The sequence below is a fragment of the Microtus pennsylvanicus genome, chromosome 4, assembly GCF_037038515.1.
Source record: "Microtus pennsylvanicus isolate mMicPen1 chromosome 4, mMicPen1.hap1, whole genome shotgun sequence".
Classification (NCBI taxonomy): Eukaryota; Metazoa; Chordata; class Mammalia; order Rodentia; family Cricetidae; genus Microtus; species Microtus pennsylvanicus.
In genome coordinates this window covers 10,585,001-10,600,101 of record NC_134582.1, presented here as the reverse complement: position 1 = coordinate 10,600,101, position 15,101 = coordinate 10,585,001, and the positions used below count along the sequence as shown (strand labels likewise).

General features: G+C 50.4%; 1 protein-coding gene across 1 annotated transcript in view; it reads left to right on the top strand.

The window, feature by feature from the left end:
* The first annotated feature begins 12,616 nt into the window (after positions 1-12,616).
* The window catches only part of Skor2 (SKI family transcriptional corepressor 2), a 40,445-nt gene continuing 37,960 nt past the window's right edge, over positions 12,617-15,101 (top strand). The window contains exon 1 of the mRNA XM_075970808.1: positions 12,617-15,101. This exon is cut by the window's right edge and continues 101 nt beyond it. Coding sequence (XP_075826923.1) covers positions 12,617-15,101 — 2,485 coding nt within the window.

Genomic DNA, 15,101 nt, shown 5'->3' with positions numbered 1-15,101 from the left:
CCCACCTCCAGTTCACTCAGAAGCTTCTCCGCCTCCTTATTGAGAACTCAGTCTCGGAATTTTAACCTTCCCAGCTTTCTTCCCTCGGTTCCATAGATATACAATTGATCTCCACGACCAATGCTTCCAAAAGGCACAAGCCTCTTGGCCCAACCGAACTGGGGCAGGGGTGTATACAGGAAACCTGCAGGCCATGGGACCTTTCGGGGTGGGGAGCTCAAGCTGTTAGCCCAAGTTAAGCTCATCTGATGTGCTTGACTAACCTTTTGCCCTAGGCCTCACTGTAGTTGCTGGGCCTTCAACCTTGCCTTCTTTTGGTGCTGTTTGGACTACTGGGCACGGAGAGGGTGAGGGGTGAAGGACGGTCTCCGCGCTGTCGCCCTGCCTGACCAACAGGCGGCGTCAGAGGACCAGGTCTGAGCTGGGAAGTGGGGGTGCGGATCTGAGCAAGCTAAACCGAGAAGCTGGGTGCGAGGAGATCGACCCTCACCCCAAACTTACAAACTTGCGGAGAAGGGGAGTGGGAAGAGCTAAGGGGCTGCAGGAACCGAAGAGTAGGGGAGGGGTGGGACTGGACTGGGACGCGGAGGAGGACCCGCCCGCAAGCAGGAACGCAGTGGAACGCGCGCGGGCTGCGGGCGGCGACGGATCCTGCGCGGGGGAGGCGGCGGGCGCCGCGGGAGACCGAGCCGCGCAGCAGCCGCCGAGCGCCAGGCAGGCGGGAGAACCGAGTGCTGAGGGCCGGAGACCGCGCGGGCGCGGGCGGCGCGGCCAGGTAAGTGGTCTCACCCTCTGCCCTCAGTCGCTACTCTTTTGGAGAATTCTGAGCTGAAAGGCACTCCAGGAATTTCCGGCCCCTTTGGAGCCCGGCTGCTGACCCCAACCTCCTCCCTCCCCTCTAGCGTTAGACGCTCAGAGGTTCCCAAGTGCCCGCCTCTCACCTTTTGTAGGTTTTGTAAAAGTCCCCCATCCTGTCCATTCCCCACACCACCCTACCTCTTCCCTCTTCCCAGCCCAGGAGGTTGAGGTAAATTGTTTCTAATTTGTTGGTAAAAGATTAATTGCAGAGGATGGATCGATTTGATTAAGGCAATTAATCTTTGGTTACAGCGTTCCTGGTGTCACAGGGTTGGGGGGGGGGCAGTTGAAAGGAAAGAAGACAAACAAGACTTTTTGAAGAGCAGTCCTCCTGCCTGGGGACAAATCCAGACCTTCCTCCCCACACCACTACCACCCACCCTCCGGTGCACACACCCACCTCCCCGCCCTCAAACCCGCAGCCTTGGGGAGGGGAAATCAAGCCGGCGGTTTCAGCACCACCAGGTCCGGACAGCGACTCCTGCGGATGAGCTTCGTAACTTCTGGTCCCTGGAGGTTACACAAAGCAGTCAGCGGCCAGAGCAGACCAAAATGAGGAGTTTAGCCACCCACCACTCCATTTCCTGTCCAACTCCTGGGTTCCCTTTCTCTTGTGCTTCGAAGCAAGATCGAGCCAAATGCAGTCCCAAAGACCAACCCTCAAAACTACTGTGGGCACAAGAGAGAAACCCCCAACTAACTCCCCTTAGTGAAGTTCCCAAAGCTGGAGTTTTCTCTTTTCCTGAATAATTAATGCTGGTCATAAATAATTGATGAAGGCAGTGGAGAAGGCAAGAGGGAGGAGGTGAGTGAGAGCCAGAGCGGCCAAAGAGAGATCGAAGAGTTTGTTAAAGGACCATTAAAGAAGCCTTGCTGGGAACGGCATTCCTCCATAGATCACGCAAAGCTGCTTCACCCTGGCACAGGGTAAAAGCAGGAGGCAAGGAGCCTAGCTTGGGGTGGTGGAAGTGTGGTCTGACCAACCCTGGAACACCCACTTTGAACCTAATGTCAGCACTCTTCCCCATCTCCCCATCGTTCCCTTTCCCTCACCAGGATTCACAGAGCCCTTAGGAGCTGAGTCTTCCCCTCATCTCTGTGTGAAGTTCTAAGCTGCATAGTAAAGATTCAGGGTGAACCTGGGATCTCAGCTCTGTCGTTTCTGCTCAGGGCTGTGACCCGCACTGCTCAATCTCAGCTAACTTGTAGGTGCTTTCCCCCAAGGTTCCCTCTACCTCATTCCAGACCCCACGATTTCATCCTTCTCCAGCGATCCAAGTGTCCTTTGGGACTACAGCTTCCAGCTGTTTCTTTCCCACCTGCATCCTCCACAGCTGGAAGGAGCAGACCATTTCCTGCTTCCTTCCTGTCACATCCTCTCCTGCCTCACATGCACTTCCACTTCAAACTCCCTTCGGCCTCCAACTCGCTGGTTTCCGACATCGACATCTTGCCTCCAAACTAACAAGGGTCTAAGAGTCTCAGAACATATATGAAAACCCAAGACAAAATGCCTGTGTTTAGGCTGGAGGCCTTTGCCAGGGCCTTTGACTTCTCTGGGGAGCACTGAACAGATGGCCATACAAGTTTATAGAATAAAACTCTCCAGGGTCTCTGGACCAAGCAGCCAGCCAATGTAGTGTAGTATTTCACTGGGACTTCTTAAGGCCAACCATCCCACAAGCACAGGTATGTGTCTTACTAGTAGAATTGACATCAGCATCTGGAAGAAGTTATTGTAGACTGCACTACCACCACTGACAGTGGACTCAGGGCTGCCAGGGACTCCAGGAACCTCCCTCTGAGTTTGTCTACTGCTTAAGAGTTTTCATCATACCCTCTTTAGAGTGTTCATCTCCTGAGTGTTCCAAAACCCCAGCTTGACTTATGATGCTCCCCAACTGAGAATTACAAGCAGCTTATCAAGAAGGAAAGTATTGCCCAAGCCTCAAGGAGTTTAGGCTTCAGCTTCTGAAGTCAGTTACATTTTCCCACCCATATCAACTCCCCTCCAACTCTGCAAACCCAGAGCTTACTTTTAAGATCTAGGAGTTCTGAAGGGGCACAGGAATGGAGGGGAGAGTCTTCTGGGATTGCCTGTGCGCTAATAGGGACAAAACCTACAGGAATGTGAAGCTAGACAAAGGGGTAAGAAGAAATCAGATGGGAGAGGCCAGCCCTAGAGCAGCAATGAGTTGTTTACTTCTCATATAAAACACAACTCTCCCAAGTAGGAAGCTACTGCAAACAAGTATCAATAATGAATGGATCCCCTGTAATAAAATACTTACATAATTAGCACAAGTCAAGTGGTTGCATCAGGCTGACCTTTTGGCAATTCTGAGCCAGAGAATTTTGCTCCAGAAATCCTCAGAATGCCATTTATGTTCTCAGGAGAAGGTGAGAATGAAGTATTTGCCTAGCCCTCTATTCTGTTGCGATATGGTTTTCCATTTCTGAACCAGAACGTAAGTACTTCTGAAATATAACGGAAAACTCTCTTTGGTGAATTCAGAACAGTCATTAACATTAAGTTTTAAGTGAATGTTAACAGTAAATAAAGAAATCTCTTGATTGTAATAGTAGTAACAAAGCAATAATTACCCAGTAGGTGGTCATCAGTAATGATAAATGTGTCATTATTACTGTGTGAGTCTGGGAACTCGCTTTTGGAAACTACTTCAGACTTTTTAGCAGCATGGCTGGTTACAAAGCATTTCTTAGCCTGCAAAAGCCATATAATTTTATACACAATTTAGGTGAAAATAAATTTAAATCTGTATATTACATTTTTAATTTCAAGTTAGTAATTAAAGTTGGTTCATTATGCCTCCTCTGAAACCCTCAGTACTCATCTCCGTGGTTTGTTTGTGCAATTTGTTTCTAAGACACCCAAGGTTACACAGTTCTAAAAGATGGAAAATTTAATTATTTGCCCACATTAAGAGTTTGTCGGTGATATTATAATATGTTTTGGAAAAGTTTGGGATGCTTATTGCCTTTGGTCTGGGGATATTCCTGAAAATATAACACCCACAAATATTCAGATAGAGTGTTGCAAGAACCTTTCGTTTTTTTGTGTGTGTGTGTTTCAGGGTATTTCTTCTTTTTTTTTTTTAACAAAAACCTCTTTCATCCTTGGTGCTTAAAGGCTTCCAAGTTTGGGTAGTTAACCATGAGATTTATTTGACTACTGTGTCAGGTCAGCTTTTGCTAACAGAAAGTTAAAGTTTGCATGCAGAAGAAACACTAAAGGCATGCTGCTTACTGGAAACCCAGCGAGCACTTGGTAGTTTATTAGTGTAGTGGGAAACAGCACCAAGCTTGGGGGCAAACAGATTTTGTTCAGGTGGGTGGTGTTGGGGAAAAGAACAGGCAAAGAAAAACAAAAATGCCTTCATTTCCCCAGAAAATAAAACTGAATGTTTCATCTAGCAGTGTTAGTTGGGGAGATGCTAAATGTGCATCTATGTCATTTTCTCTCCAGCGACACGTCAACAATCTCTACCCTTCCCCCTAGCCACCTCCCTCCCTCTCTTTTCCAAGCTGTCAAAGGTCTTGTTCTACATCCTCTGTGTCAGTCACTTCTTAAACTAGTTCCCTGAAATAAAGAGACACTTATAGACTAAAATAAACCCGAGCCCCATTTGCTATGTTTTGTAGTAGTTGTAATCTTCATACAATTAAAGACTCTTGTGGAAATCCACCCATATACTTGCCTCGGTTTCCTCTTTTACAATCTCTGCATCTTGCATCACTTTCTCCCTCTCCTCTTTTCTCTTTTCCCTTCTTTTGGAATGGCAATCAAAGAAAAAAAAAGGCAAGCATCTTGTCTTGTTATTCATTATTATAGCAGCATCTTTTAGCTGCATCTTTGCCAATGAAAACTCCATGTAGATGCCTATCCTTTTGTTGTAGCAGCCTAGGTTATTCAGGAGCAGAGACAAAAGCCTGAAGTGATGTGATCTAAATGAGCTCCGGGGTTTTCCAGCTGGGACCACCTCCATTTCAAAGGACCCCCTCCTTTTCAGTGTGCGGAGAAGGGGAGTGGAGGGGGTGGGTCATGTGTGTGTGCACGCTCAGGGAGAGGGAGGGAAGGGAAGAGTGCCTGGTGCACAGGCTTACTCCTTCTGTCTCTGTTCATCTTTGATGCATATTTGCAGGTGTATTTGGGGAAAGCATGCATCCCCAAACCTTTGGGTGTTTTTGTTGCCTTTGAATTTCACCTTGATCAGCTAGCATTTGTTAAGTGACCGCCATGTATGCTAACTTCATGTGCCAGTCTGAATTTATTACTTCCTATAGACGATGTGCATACATGCCTTGCTGTGTTCATAGGTGTATGAGGACTCTGAGAAGATAAATGTTTGTTCGCTTTCTTAAAAAAGGAAAAAGAAAATCCCAGCAGCAACTGTCTTAATTGTTCCTGGTCTCTGAACTGATAAAGAGTCTTCTCTGCCCTTTACCCAAGTCCAAGTTTCCTTGTAACAATGGCTTCCTTTGATAAAGAAAAATTAAGACTTGGTTCTTCCCCCAGAGTTTCTATTTCTTACAAAAAGTATGAGCTTGAACGTTAAGAAGGACTCATTGATTCGCATGAAGAATTTAAGGGTACATAGTTTAGGGGTGCATTTTTTCTTTTCTTCCTTTCCCCAAGAAAGTTTGTGTTCTCACTGCTTTTCACAGGCAGCTGGGGGAAGGATCCTTTTAAAGAGACAATATTTAGAGAAGCCTCAAAGACTGCATCTGCCTCCAAACACCTTTTTTATGATTTCTTTATGATGTCCATCACGAATGACCCTTTGGTTGGTTTCTGGTTCTTGTTTTACTTCACAGGACTCTGAATGAGTCAGTGGAGTGAAAATCAGTAAGCTTGAGCTAGGCTTGCCAAGTTGTAGAAAAGATGGCAATTGAGAACTGAGAGCAGTCAGCGAGCATTGTCATTATGGCCATCAGCCCTGGTAATTTTTATCATTAATTTCTTTAAAGCGGGATAAACAAACAATCAGGATTTTGACTACTTGTATATAAAATAAATGCCAGAACTTGGGATGGTGGCACATGATTAGAATCACAGCAGTGGGCAGATTCATGCAAGAGAACTGAAAGTTCAAGACCCCATTTATAATTAAATAAACAAATAAACAGTGCCGTCCTGGGGCTGGAAAGATGACTTGGTGTGACTCTTGCTGATGACTGGAATTCAGTTCCCAGTCCCCACATTGGTTGGCTCACCACGCCTATTTACTCCAACTCCAGGAGAATCCAACATCTCTGGCCTCTACACACACACACACACACACACACACACACACACCATTAAAACAAAATAAAGAATTTTAAAAAGACACTATCAGTTAAGAGCAAAATACAGTTTGAGAGAAAAAAAAAAACTTGTATTCCTGAGGGTAACATGGTTTCCTCTCTGCATTAAGTTGAAGCATCATCGATGTTATATTTATTATGGAACCGTTGATGCTATCTAACACATCTTCTAACAGATGGGGCCCGTTGTCCTCGTTCTCCAGGGAAGGTCAGTTTAAAATACCATGTATAAAATGAGCCAGGCACACCATATGTATATTACTTAATTCTCACTTCAGCCCAGTGAGCTCCCTGCCAATATCCTCGTTTTGCAGGTAGCAACTAGTGAAATGTAGGTACCTGAGCAAATTTCCACAGCTAGTAGTAAGTGGTCACAGAGAAATTTATACTACATGACTACAAAACCCCTTTATTTGGTGACTTCATCTGTCCACCAGGCTTCAAGTTTCCTTATGGATCTCCTTTCACACCCCTGGGAGTGACAGGGAAATCATGTGTCTCCCAACCGATACAGAAAGGACAGGAACAGATACTCCTACCTGAGAGTGTAAACAAAAGGAAAACAGGAGTGATGGGGGAGGGCGATAAGGGGTAAATCTTTTGCTATATAATTTGGTTCTGGGTTCTTCAGCACCAAGGTAATAGTGGGAAGAGAGCTATCTGATTGTAATGGATTTATTGTATTAAGGTCTTTATCTTCGAAACGGGGCAGATATGAGAAGTTACAAGTGTGATTCCCACATCACTTCCTGCCTGCCTCTTAAATGCAATCAGTTCTGCCTCTGCCCCAACCTTAATCTAATGCTCCCGTGGGTTCAAGCTGGGAAGTTTCGTCCTGGATCTCTTATGCCTCCGAGCGACGCTTTGAGAGAGCACCGCGGACAGCTCCTCCCCTTGCTCTGTCCAGGGCGACCTATTCAGCCAGATCCACCCACTGCGGGCTAGGAATCAATCCGCTTCCAAAGTGGAATAAGCTGGGCTGGGCCCTGGCTTGGTTTGAGTTCCCTTCAATCAGTTGTTAATAGTCCTAGCTATGACTCCATGGGCCCTGGATTGCTGTCCATGTGCTCTAGCATGGACAGCCTCTCCAGTTCCGAGGGGGAGGGAGGGAGGTAGCTCGGTTTGTGGTTTTCCTTTGGGTCCGGGCGTCTGGGCTCCTTTACCTGTCCTTGGCCTGGGTGAACCGCAGCCGCCCGGAATGGAGAAGGGAGTGGAAATGCTCTCCTTTGTGCGGTGATAGATCATGCAAACGGGTGACACCAGTTTAACCAATGAAACTATTTGAATCAATTAGCAGGCTGAGGAGAGGCCCCGACGTGTAAAATGCATGTCCGCTCGAATAGGAAAGCATTGATTAACTCATCCCAAACAGCCTTTTCCTGCCTGGGCCAATTCCTCCCAGGGTCTTTCAGGGTCCCAGATGCCAGGGCAAGGACTGGCACAACCCTGGGAATCAGCAACAGGGGACTTGTTCAAAACAAAGGGTCTGAGGCAGTGAGAAGAGAATTGTTCAGAGAACACAAATGGGCTTCTATGCATCTTCTTAGTTCGACAACAGACAAGACTCTCTGAGAGCAGAGTCCACTTTAAAAATAACTTCTTCAAGCCTTCAAATTCCAAGAATGCAACTGCAGGGCAGCCAGGCTCACTGGGGAAAATAAAATATTGACTCTTCTTATAATTATTTGAATAAAAATATTTAGCCTTACACTACACATTTCTCTTTCTAGTGAGACTTTAAAAAACCAAAGTGTCAGGATTATATTCAATAACCCTCCAAAGTGTGCTGGGTGAGGAAAATGTGACTGTCGGTGCCACTGGGGTGTGGCTTCACTGTAGAGACAGAAGGACAGATGAGATTTTTTTTTAAAAAAAAAAGAAAAATAAAAGAGAAGAAGAAGAAGAAGAAGAAGAAGAAGAAGAAGAAGAAGAAGAAGGAGAGAGAGAGAGAGAGAGAGAGAGAGAGAGAGAGAGAGAGAGAGAGAGAGATTTGTTGTCATTGTTATTGTTGTTTTTCAAGACAGGGGTTCTCTGTCCTAGAACTTGCTTTGTAGACCAGGCTGGTCTTGAACTCACAAAGGTCCCCCCTGCCTCTGCCTCCTCAGGGTTGGGATTCGCCACCACCTCCAGGCAGATTTTTTTGAAGGCACCTTTTTAAAAGTAAGAATCTGCCTTTTTAGTAAATAAGGGAGCTGCGTGGTAAAAGCTTGGACCCTGGAACGCTTCCTCCCTGCAGGCTTCCCAGGCCTTTCCGAGGGGTACCTCAGTGAGAGATGATCAGCATCTGTCACTCCAATCCCAGTCTCAAGACCCGCCCATTTGCCCATTTTCAGCTTCCTATGTAACTAGAGCTTCCCTTCTAGCAGCCTGGGCTCTGGGAACTGTGAGCAAGTCTAAACCTATTTTGTGGATGCCACGGCAGTGGATTCCAAAAAGGAGGCAATGGAGAAGGAAGATGAAGGTTTGGCCCTGGGCTTAGGGATGACTTGTCTTCTGGTAATGAGACTAGAAAATGACCGCGGTGCTTTTTTTTTTTTTTTTAGGCAAATGAACCAGAAAGCCCCCAAATCCAAGTTCTTCATCTTGGAGCATTAGACAGAAAGCACTGAGCTGGTTTCAGCACCTTAAGACAGGATCTGATTTGTGCTTTTGGTGCTCTTAGAAATAAGGAGATTGTTGGAAAATTATTTCACTGCCATTTGAAACTTTGGTGTCCCACAAATGCCACCATTTTCATGTCCCTCAAACTGTTTTCAGGATATTGGTAAAAAACAAACAAACTCCTGAGCAAAGGCCCTGATTTTCTTACCTGACTTTGCTAACCTTTGAAGATGTAAGATTTCACATTTTTATACTTGTATTTAGGGACTGTGTGTTTGTGCTGTAATGGGATCTGGTTGGGCCTTGGACTCAGTGGGGGTAGTTCCATCCTTTCTCTAGCAGAACTGTCCATTCCTCAGCCTGTTTTGCCTGGCAGTGACCGGACTTCATCTAGACTAATACTGCAAGAATATAACTTGCTGTTCCTGTCACAGCAAGTACCTTCCTTAGACTGTCCTCCAAACAAATGGCTTCTTTAGTTTCTGATAAACTGGCCAGTGATTGTTTTTACTCTTAAGAGCCAGCCAATTAGGAGACAGCATTGCACACTTCATTAATATCCCAGGTGTGCCCACTTCGGGGGACTGTGGGGGAAAATTCTGTCTCATCTTAGTGGGCTCTTTTTGGGGGAAGGGTCTGCATGCTCTTTCAGAAGTCTCTAGAAATGTATTTCTCCAGGGGAATTGGCAGTTTGTCCAAAGGGCTGCCATGTTGGGGACTCTGTAATAGACCACTCTACGTTTGTGGCATAGCCTGCGTAGATCTTATACGATGAGTTACAGGAGTGGTCTAACCATGGCTGGCAGAGGAATGCACACTGGCACCCACTGGTGTCTTCACTCAATTGTACTCACTATGGACCAGAGACCAGACAAGGCTCAGTGGCTGCTTTGCCCTGAAAAGTAAGGGCAAACCTGGGGTCACTTATCTCTTCCCGACTCTCCCAGTTTCCGCATTGGTCACTCTATGTAGAAATTTCTTTTCTTGCTCTTAGTCGGCAGTGTTTCAAAGGAGGTGCTGCCCTGCTGGCTGCATTCTGTTTCTTTGGAGACCCAGGGTCTGCTAGGAGGAATCGTTCGGGAAGGAGGGTGGCTTTGAGGAGGGGCTAATACAGGCAGGCAGACTCTTAGTTTGCAGATATTCTAGAATCTCCCCAGGATGCACACAAGCAGTTCAGCTTTGGACTCCTAAACCAGATCAGGGGTTCTAGCCTCTCATTGCTGTGTTTTGTTCTCGGGTTGGGGAGCTGTCAGTTGCCCTGGGCTAGGTGGTGGCTTTTCGTGTCTGCTGGGAAAGGATCTCTAATGTAGCTCCTTCTCGCTTTCGCTCTCCCCCTCCCTCCCTGTAACATGCCAGCCCTTTAATGTGGAGTGTCAGGGAGACGGTGACGTCACCCTGCCCGCTGGGTGGCGTCCCCTCCATCGGACACGAGTTCAGAGACAGAGAAAGGCGCTGTCAGACAGCGCTCCACTTGGGGCTCGCTTGCCGCGGGTTTCCGCGTGCCCACACTTTCTGCGGTGGAGGGGACACCCCGCCTCAACCCAGGCCCTTATTCTGCCCCCCGCCGGGCTCGAGCGCCATTAGCTCGCGCCAGCGCGGGGATCTTCGCTCAGCTCGCCTGAGTCCCGCCCGCTGGATTCGAGGACCCGCTTGGATGCTTCGCCTCCGAGCGCCCTCGGAAGATGGGCCGGCAGCCACGCGCCTAAAGACATCGAGGGGTTATCAGGTACGACCCAAACCCGCCCACCCTGACTCGGCACCCAGTTGGAGGTTGAAGAAACACAGCTGAGGAGTTTTAGCCGTAGGTGGAGGGGCGGCGGGCCTCGGAAATGATGGGTAGCAGAACCAGAATGAATTTGCTGGTCGTTGACTCATGAGGCAGATGGAGAAGTTTGTCGGGTTCCCTTTCCAGCTCAACTAACTTTTGTCTCTCCTTTCACCCCTCAAAATGCACCTCAACCGAAATCTTATTTGTGTCTCTGCTGACGGAGTTTCTGGAAGGGTTTGTGGGTAAAAGTGGGGGTACATCCAAGAGGAGGCATTTCTCCCGGCTCTTCCTCGCGAAGGTTGCGCTTCCTAACGCGGAACCAACTCAGCATCCGTGTTTCTAAGAACAGAAAGTTCGAGTTCTCTCAGGGTCTTATTGATATAATACGGTCTTCTCTGAGAGAAAAATGAACCTGGGAGGGTCATCAGCCGAAGCTAGGTCTGATAGTGTCAGACTCGAGAATCACCATGCCTTGAGTGCCATTTAATGCCCTAACCCCTAAAAATATGTCCTCTGATCTGTGAAGTGACTGACACGCCTGGCGATCCTCTCCTTCGAACGAGAAGTCTTGTTCGGCCTTCTTGGAGGTCGAAGAAGAGCGCAAAAGATCCCAGGGGCAGCAGGTCAGAGGAGGCCATTCAGAAGTCATGGGGACCCAAAGACGAACATCGTTGCAATCATTTGTTTGAGGGGATTGGTTAGTGTATTCTCTATGATCGCTGTAATAAAATCCAGTTTGCTGCCAGGCGATGGACACTGGTGACTTTTCAGGTCAAAGGACAGCTTCGGCCTACGCATGGTCCAAGTAGCTCCGGGGAGAGCATTGCTTTTCCTGGGGAACGCACCATTTAACTTGGTTTGACTTACCGTTCTTTTCGCTCGGGTTTCTTTGCTCTACCATTGCTCTATTTTCAACTTAATGAGTTTTTATTTTTATCCATTGGGGTATCCAGCTGGCCAGGTGAAATCAGAATTTTATTTCAGACTGAACCCATAATCCACTTCCAGTGCGGCCACAATTGGTTACCTAATCTGAAAATTATGGTTACTTTTGGGCACACTCTCGACATAGAACAGTATCGACATTGCCAAGGAGGCAAATGTCACAGAAGTTGACTTGTGTGCGACGGAATACACTTTTTAATGCTCTGCCTGTCGTGATCCCCAAGAACTGTTTCTTTGCGAGCTTTTGGGTTTAACATGACCCATAACTTGTCTAAACACGACAGGAAAGCACTTTTTTACTGTTTATGTCTCCAACTTCTTCTTGATCCGTCTATCTAGAATTAGATGTCCTTGGCTCAGGAAAGGGGTCTTTGGAAATTTGGGGGCAATCGTGCAGCCCTCAAATTTTCTAATTACACTAAATAAAATAATACCTAATAGCAAGGATGAGGAAGAAGAGATTTCGTTTTGCTTTAATGAGCAATGTTTTAATCAGTAGTGAATCTCGCCCCCAAGGAAACCACAGACACCACAAAAAGCACTTTTTAGAATGTTTGGGTTAATTTTTTAAAACCAAAATCAATTTTTTCAGGCACGTCTGAATGATCTCTCTCTCTCTCTCTCTCTCTCTCTCTCTCTCTCTCTCTCTCTCTCTCTCGCCATGCCCGAGTTCTTCATGACTTGTGTATCATTAACGACCACAGTCATTTCTTTATAATTCCTATTGGACACGTGTCTTGTTCCAGCAATCATTTTTCCCCATAAATCGGGGATATCTTGAGTTTTTTAGGAATTTGCTGAAACCGATAGATAGGCAGACAGATCGGTGGACAGTATTTACTTGGGACGAGTAGGACGGAAGACAAATTACTAACTCCAAGTGGCTAAACTTTCTCAAAGGAGACCTTGAGGGGAATTTTAAAAGATGACCTTTGTGCACCTGAAACTCGCTCAGTTTCCCAGTGTCTTAACCAAGGCAAGGAGCTATTGTAATTTTCAGTTAGTTCTCATCCCTTCCCTCTGTTCTAAGACCGGAAGGTTCAAGTCAACTTTCTTCTTTCCTTCCCAGTCTCCAAGGCAAACCCGGAGCGCTAAGCCCGCGGTTCTGCAGTTGAGGAGATGGCTTCCAGCCCACTGCCAGGGCCCAACGACATCCTACTTGCATCGCCGTCGAGCGCCTTCCAGCCCGATGCACTGAGCCAGCCGCGGCCGGGGCACGCCAACCTCAAACCCAACCAGGTGGGCCAGGTGATCCTCTATGGCATTCCCATCGTGTCCTTGGTGATCGACGGGCAGGAACGTCTGTGCCTGGCGCAGATCTCCAACACCCTTCTCAAGAACTTCAGCTACAACGAGATCCACAACCGCCGCGTGGCGCTGGGCATCACGTGCGTACAGTGTACGCCTGTCCAACTGGAGATCCTGCGGCGCGCAGGGGCCATGCCGATCTCTTCGCGGCGCTGTGGCATGATCACCAAGCGTGAGGCCGAGCGCCTTTGTAAGTCATTCCTAGGAGAAAACCGGCCGCCCAAGCTGCCGGACAACTTCGCCTTCGACGTGTCGCACGAGTGTGCCTGGGGCTGCCGCGGCAGCTTCATCCCAGCTCGCTACAACAGCTCTCGCGCCAAGTGCATCAAATGCAGCTACTGCAACATGTACTTCTCACCCAACAAGTTTATTTTCCACTCCCACCGCACCCCGGACGCCAAGTACACACAGCCAGACGCTGCCAACTTCAATTCCTGGCGCCGCCATCTCAAGCTCACGGACAAGAGCCCTCAAGACGAGCTAGTCTTCGCCTGGGAGGATGTCAAGGCCATGTTCAACGGAGGCAGCCGCAAGCGCGCGCTGCCTCAGCCCAGTGCACACCCGGCCTGTCACCCGCTCAGTTCCGTCAAGGCAGCTGCGGTGGCGGCCGCAGCCGCAGTGGCCGGGGGCGGGGGCCTGCTGGGCCCGCACCTACTGGGCGCGCCACCACCGCCACCGCCACCACCACCCTTGGCTGAGCTGGCTGGCGCCCCGCACGCCCATCACAAGCGGCCGCGCTTCGACGACGATGACGATTCCCTACAGGAGGCAGCCGTGGTGGCTGCAGCCAGCCTTTCGGCAGCCGCCGCCAGCCTCTCGGTTGCCGCGGCCACTGGCGGCGCAGGGCCGGGTGCAAGCGGTGCCGGGGGTGGATGCGTGACCGGCGTGGGCGTGGGCGCCAGTGCGGGGGCTGGTGCAGCAGCTGGCACCAAAGGCCCACGCAGCTACCCAGTCATCCCAGTGCCCAGCAAGGGTTCCTTCGGGGGCGTGCTGCAGAAGTTCCCGGGCTGCGGGGGCCTCTTCCCACATCCTTACACCTTCCCAGCCGCGGCCGCAGCCTTTGGCTTGTGCCACAAGAAGGAGGACGCGGGCGCAGCGGCCGAGGCCCTGGGGGGAGCGGGTGCCGGGAGCACTGGTGCGGCGCCCAAGGCCGGTCTGTCGGGTCTCTTCTGGCCCGCGGGCCGCAAGGACGCCTTCTACCCACCCTTCTGCATGTTCTGGCCACCGCGGACCCCAGGCGGGCTGCCCGTACCCACCTACCTACAGCCACCGCCGCAGCCACCGTCTGCGCTTGGCTGCGCGCTGGGTGACAGCCCGGCCCTGCTGCGTCAGGCCTTCCTGGACCTGGCTGAGCCTGGCGGCGCGGGTGGCAGCGCCGAAGCAGCACCCCCGCCGGGCCAGCCTCCCCCCGTAGTGACCAATGGCCCTGGCTCCGGTCCTCCCTCTGCTGGGGGCACGGGAGCACGCGACGCGCTCTTCGAGTCGCCCCCGGGCGGCAGCGGCGGGGATTGCAGCGCCGGGTCCACGCCACCCGCAGAGCCTGGAGTGACGTCCGGGACCGGGGCTGCGTCCTCTGGAACCGGTCCTGCGGGCACCCGTGTGCCGGCCCCCCATCACCCGCACCTCTTGGAAGGGCGCAAGGCGGGCGGCGGCAGTTACCACCATTCCAGCGCCTTCCGACCGGTGGGCGGCAAGGACGACGCGGAGAGCCTGGCCAAGCTGCACGGGGCGTCGGCGGGCGCGCCCCACTCTGCCCCAGCGCACCATCACCACCACCACCACCACCCACACCATCACCACCACCACCCTCCGCAACCGCCGTCGCCACTGCTGCTGCTGCCGCCACAACCAGATGAGCCTGGGTCGGAGCGCCACCACCCAGCCCCGCCGCCCCCGCCGCCGCCGCCCCCGCTGGCCCCGCAGCCGCACCACCGAGGCCTTCTGTCCCCCGAGGGCACCAGCTGCAGCTATCCAAGCGAGGACAGCTCGGAAGATGAGGAGGACGAGGAGGAAGAGCAAGAGGTGGATGTGGAGGGCCACAAGCCACTCGAAGGAGAGGAAGAGGAGGACGGTCGAGACCTCGAGGATGAAGAGGAAGAAGATGAGGAGACTGGGGTCCTTCTCGGAGACTCCCTGGTTGGCGGTAGCCGGTTCCTTCAAGGCCGAGGGCTGTCGGAGAAGGGGAGCGGCCGGGACCGCACGACGCCCGCCACGGGTTCTTTCCCTCTCGCGCTGAACTCCTCCAGGCTGCTACAGGAGGACGGGAAGCTGGGGGACCCCGGAGGCTCGGACCTGC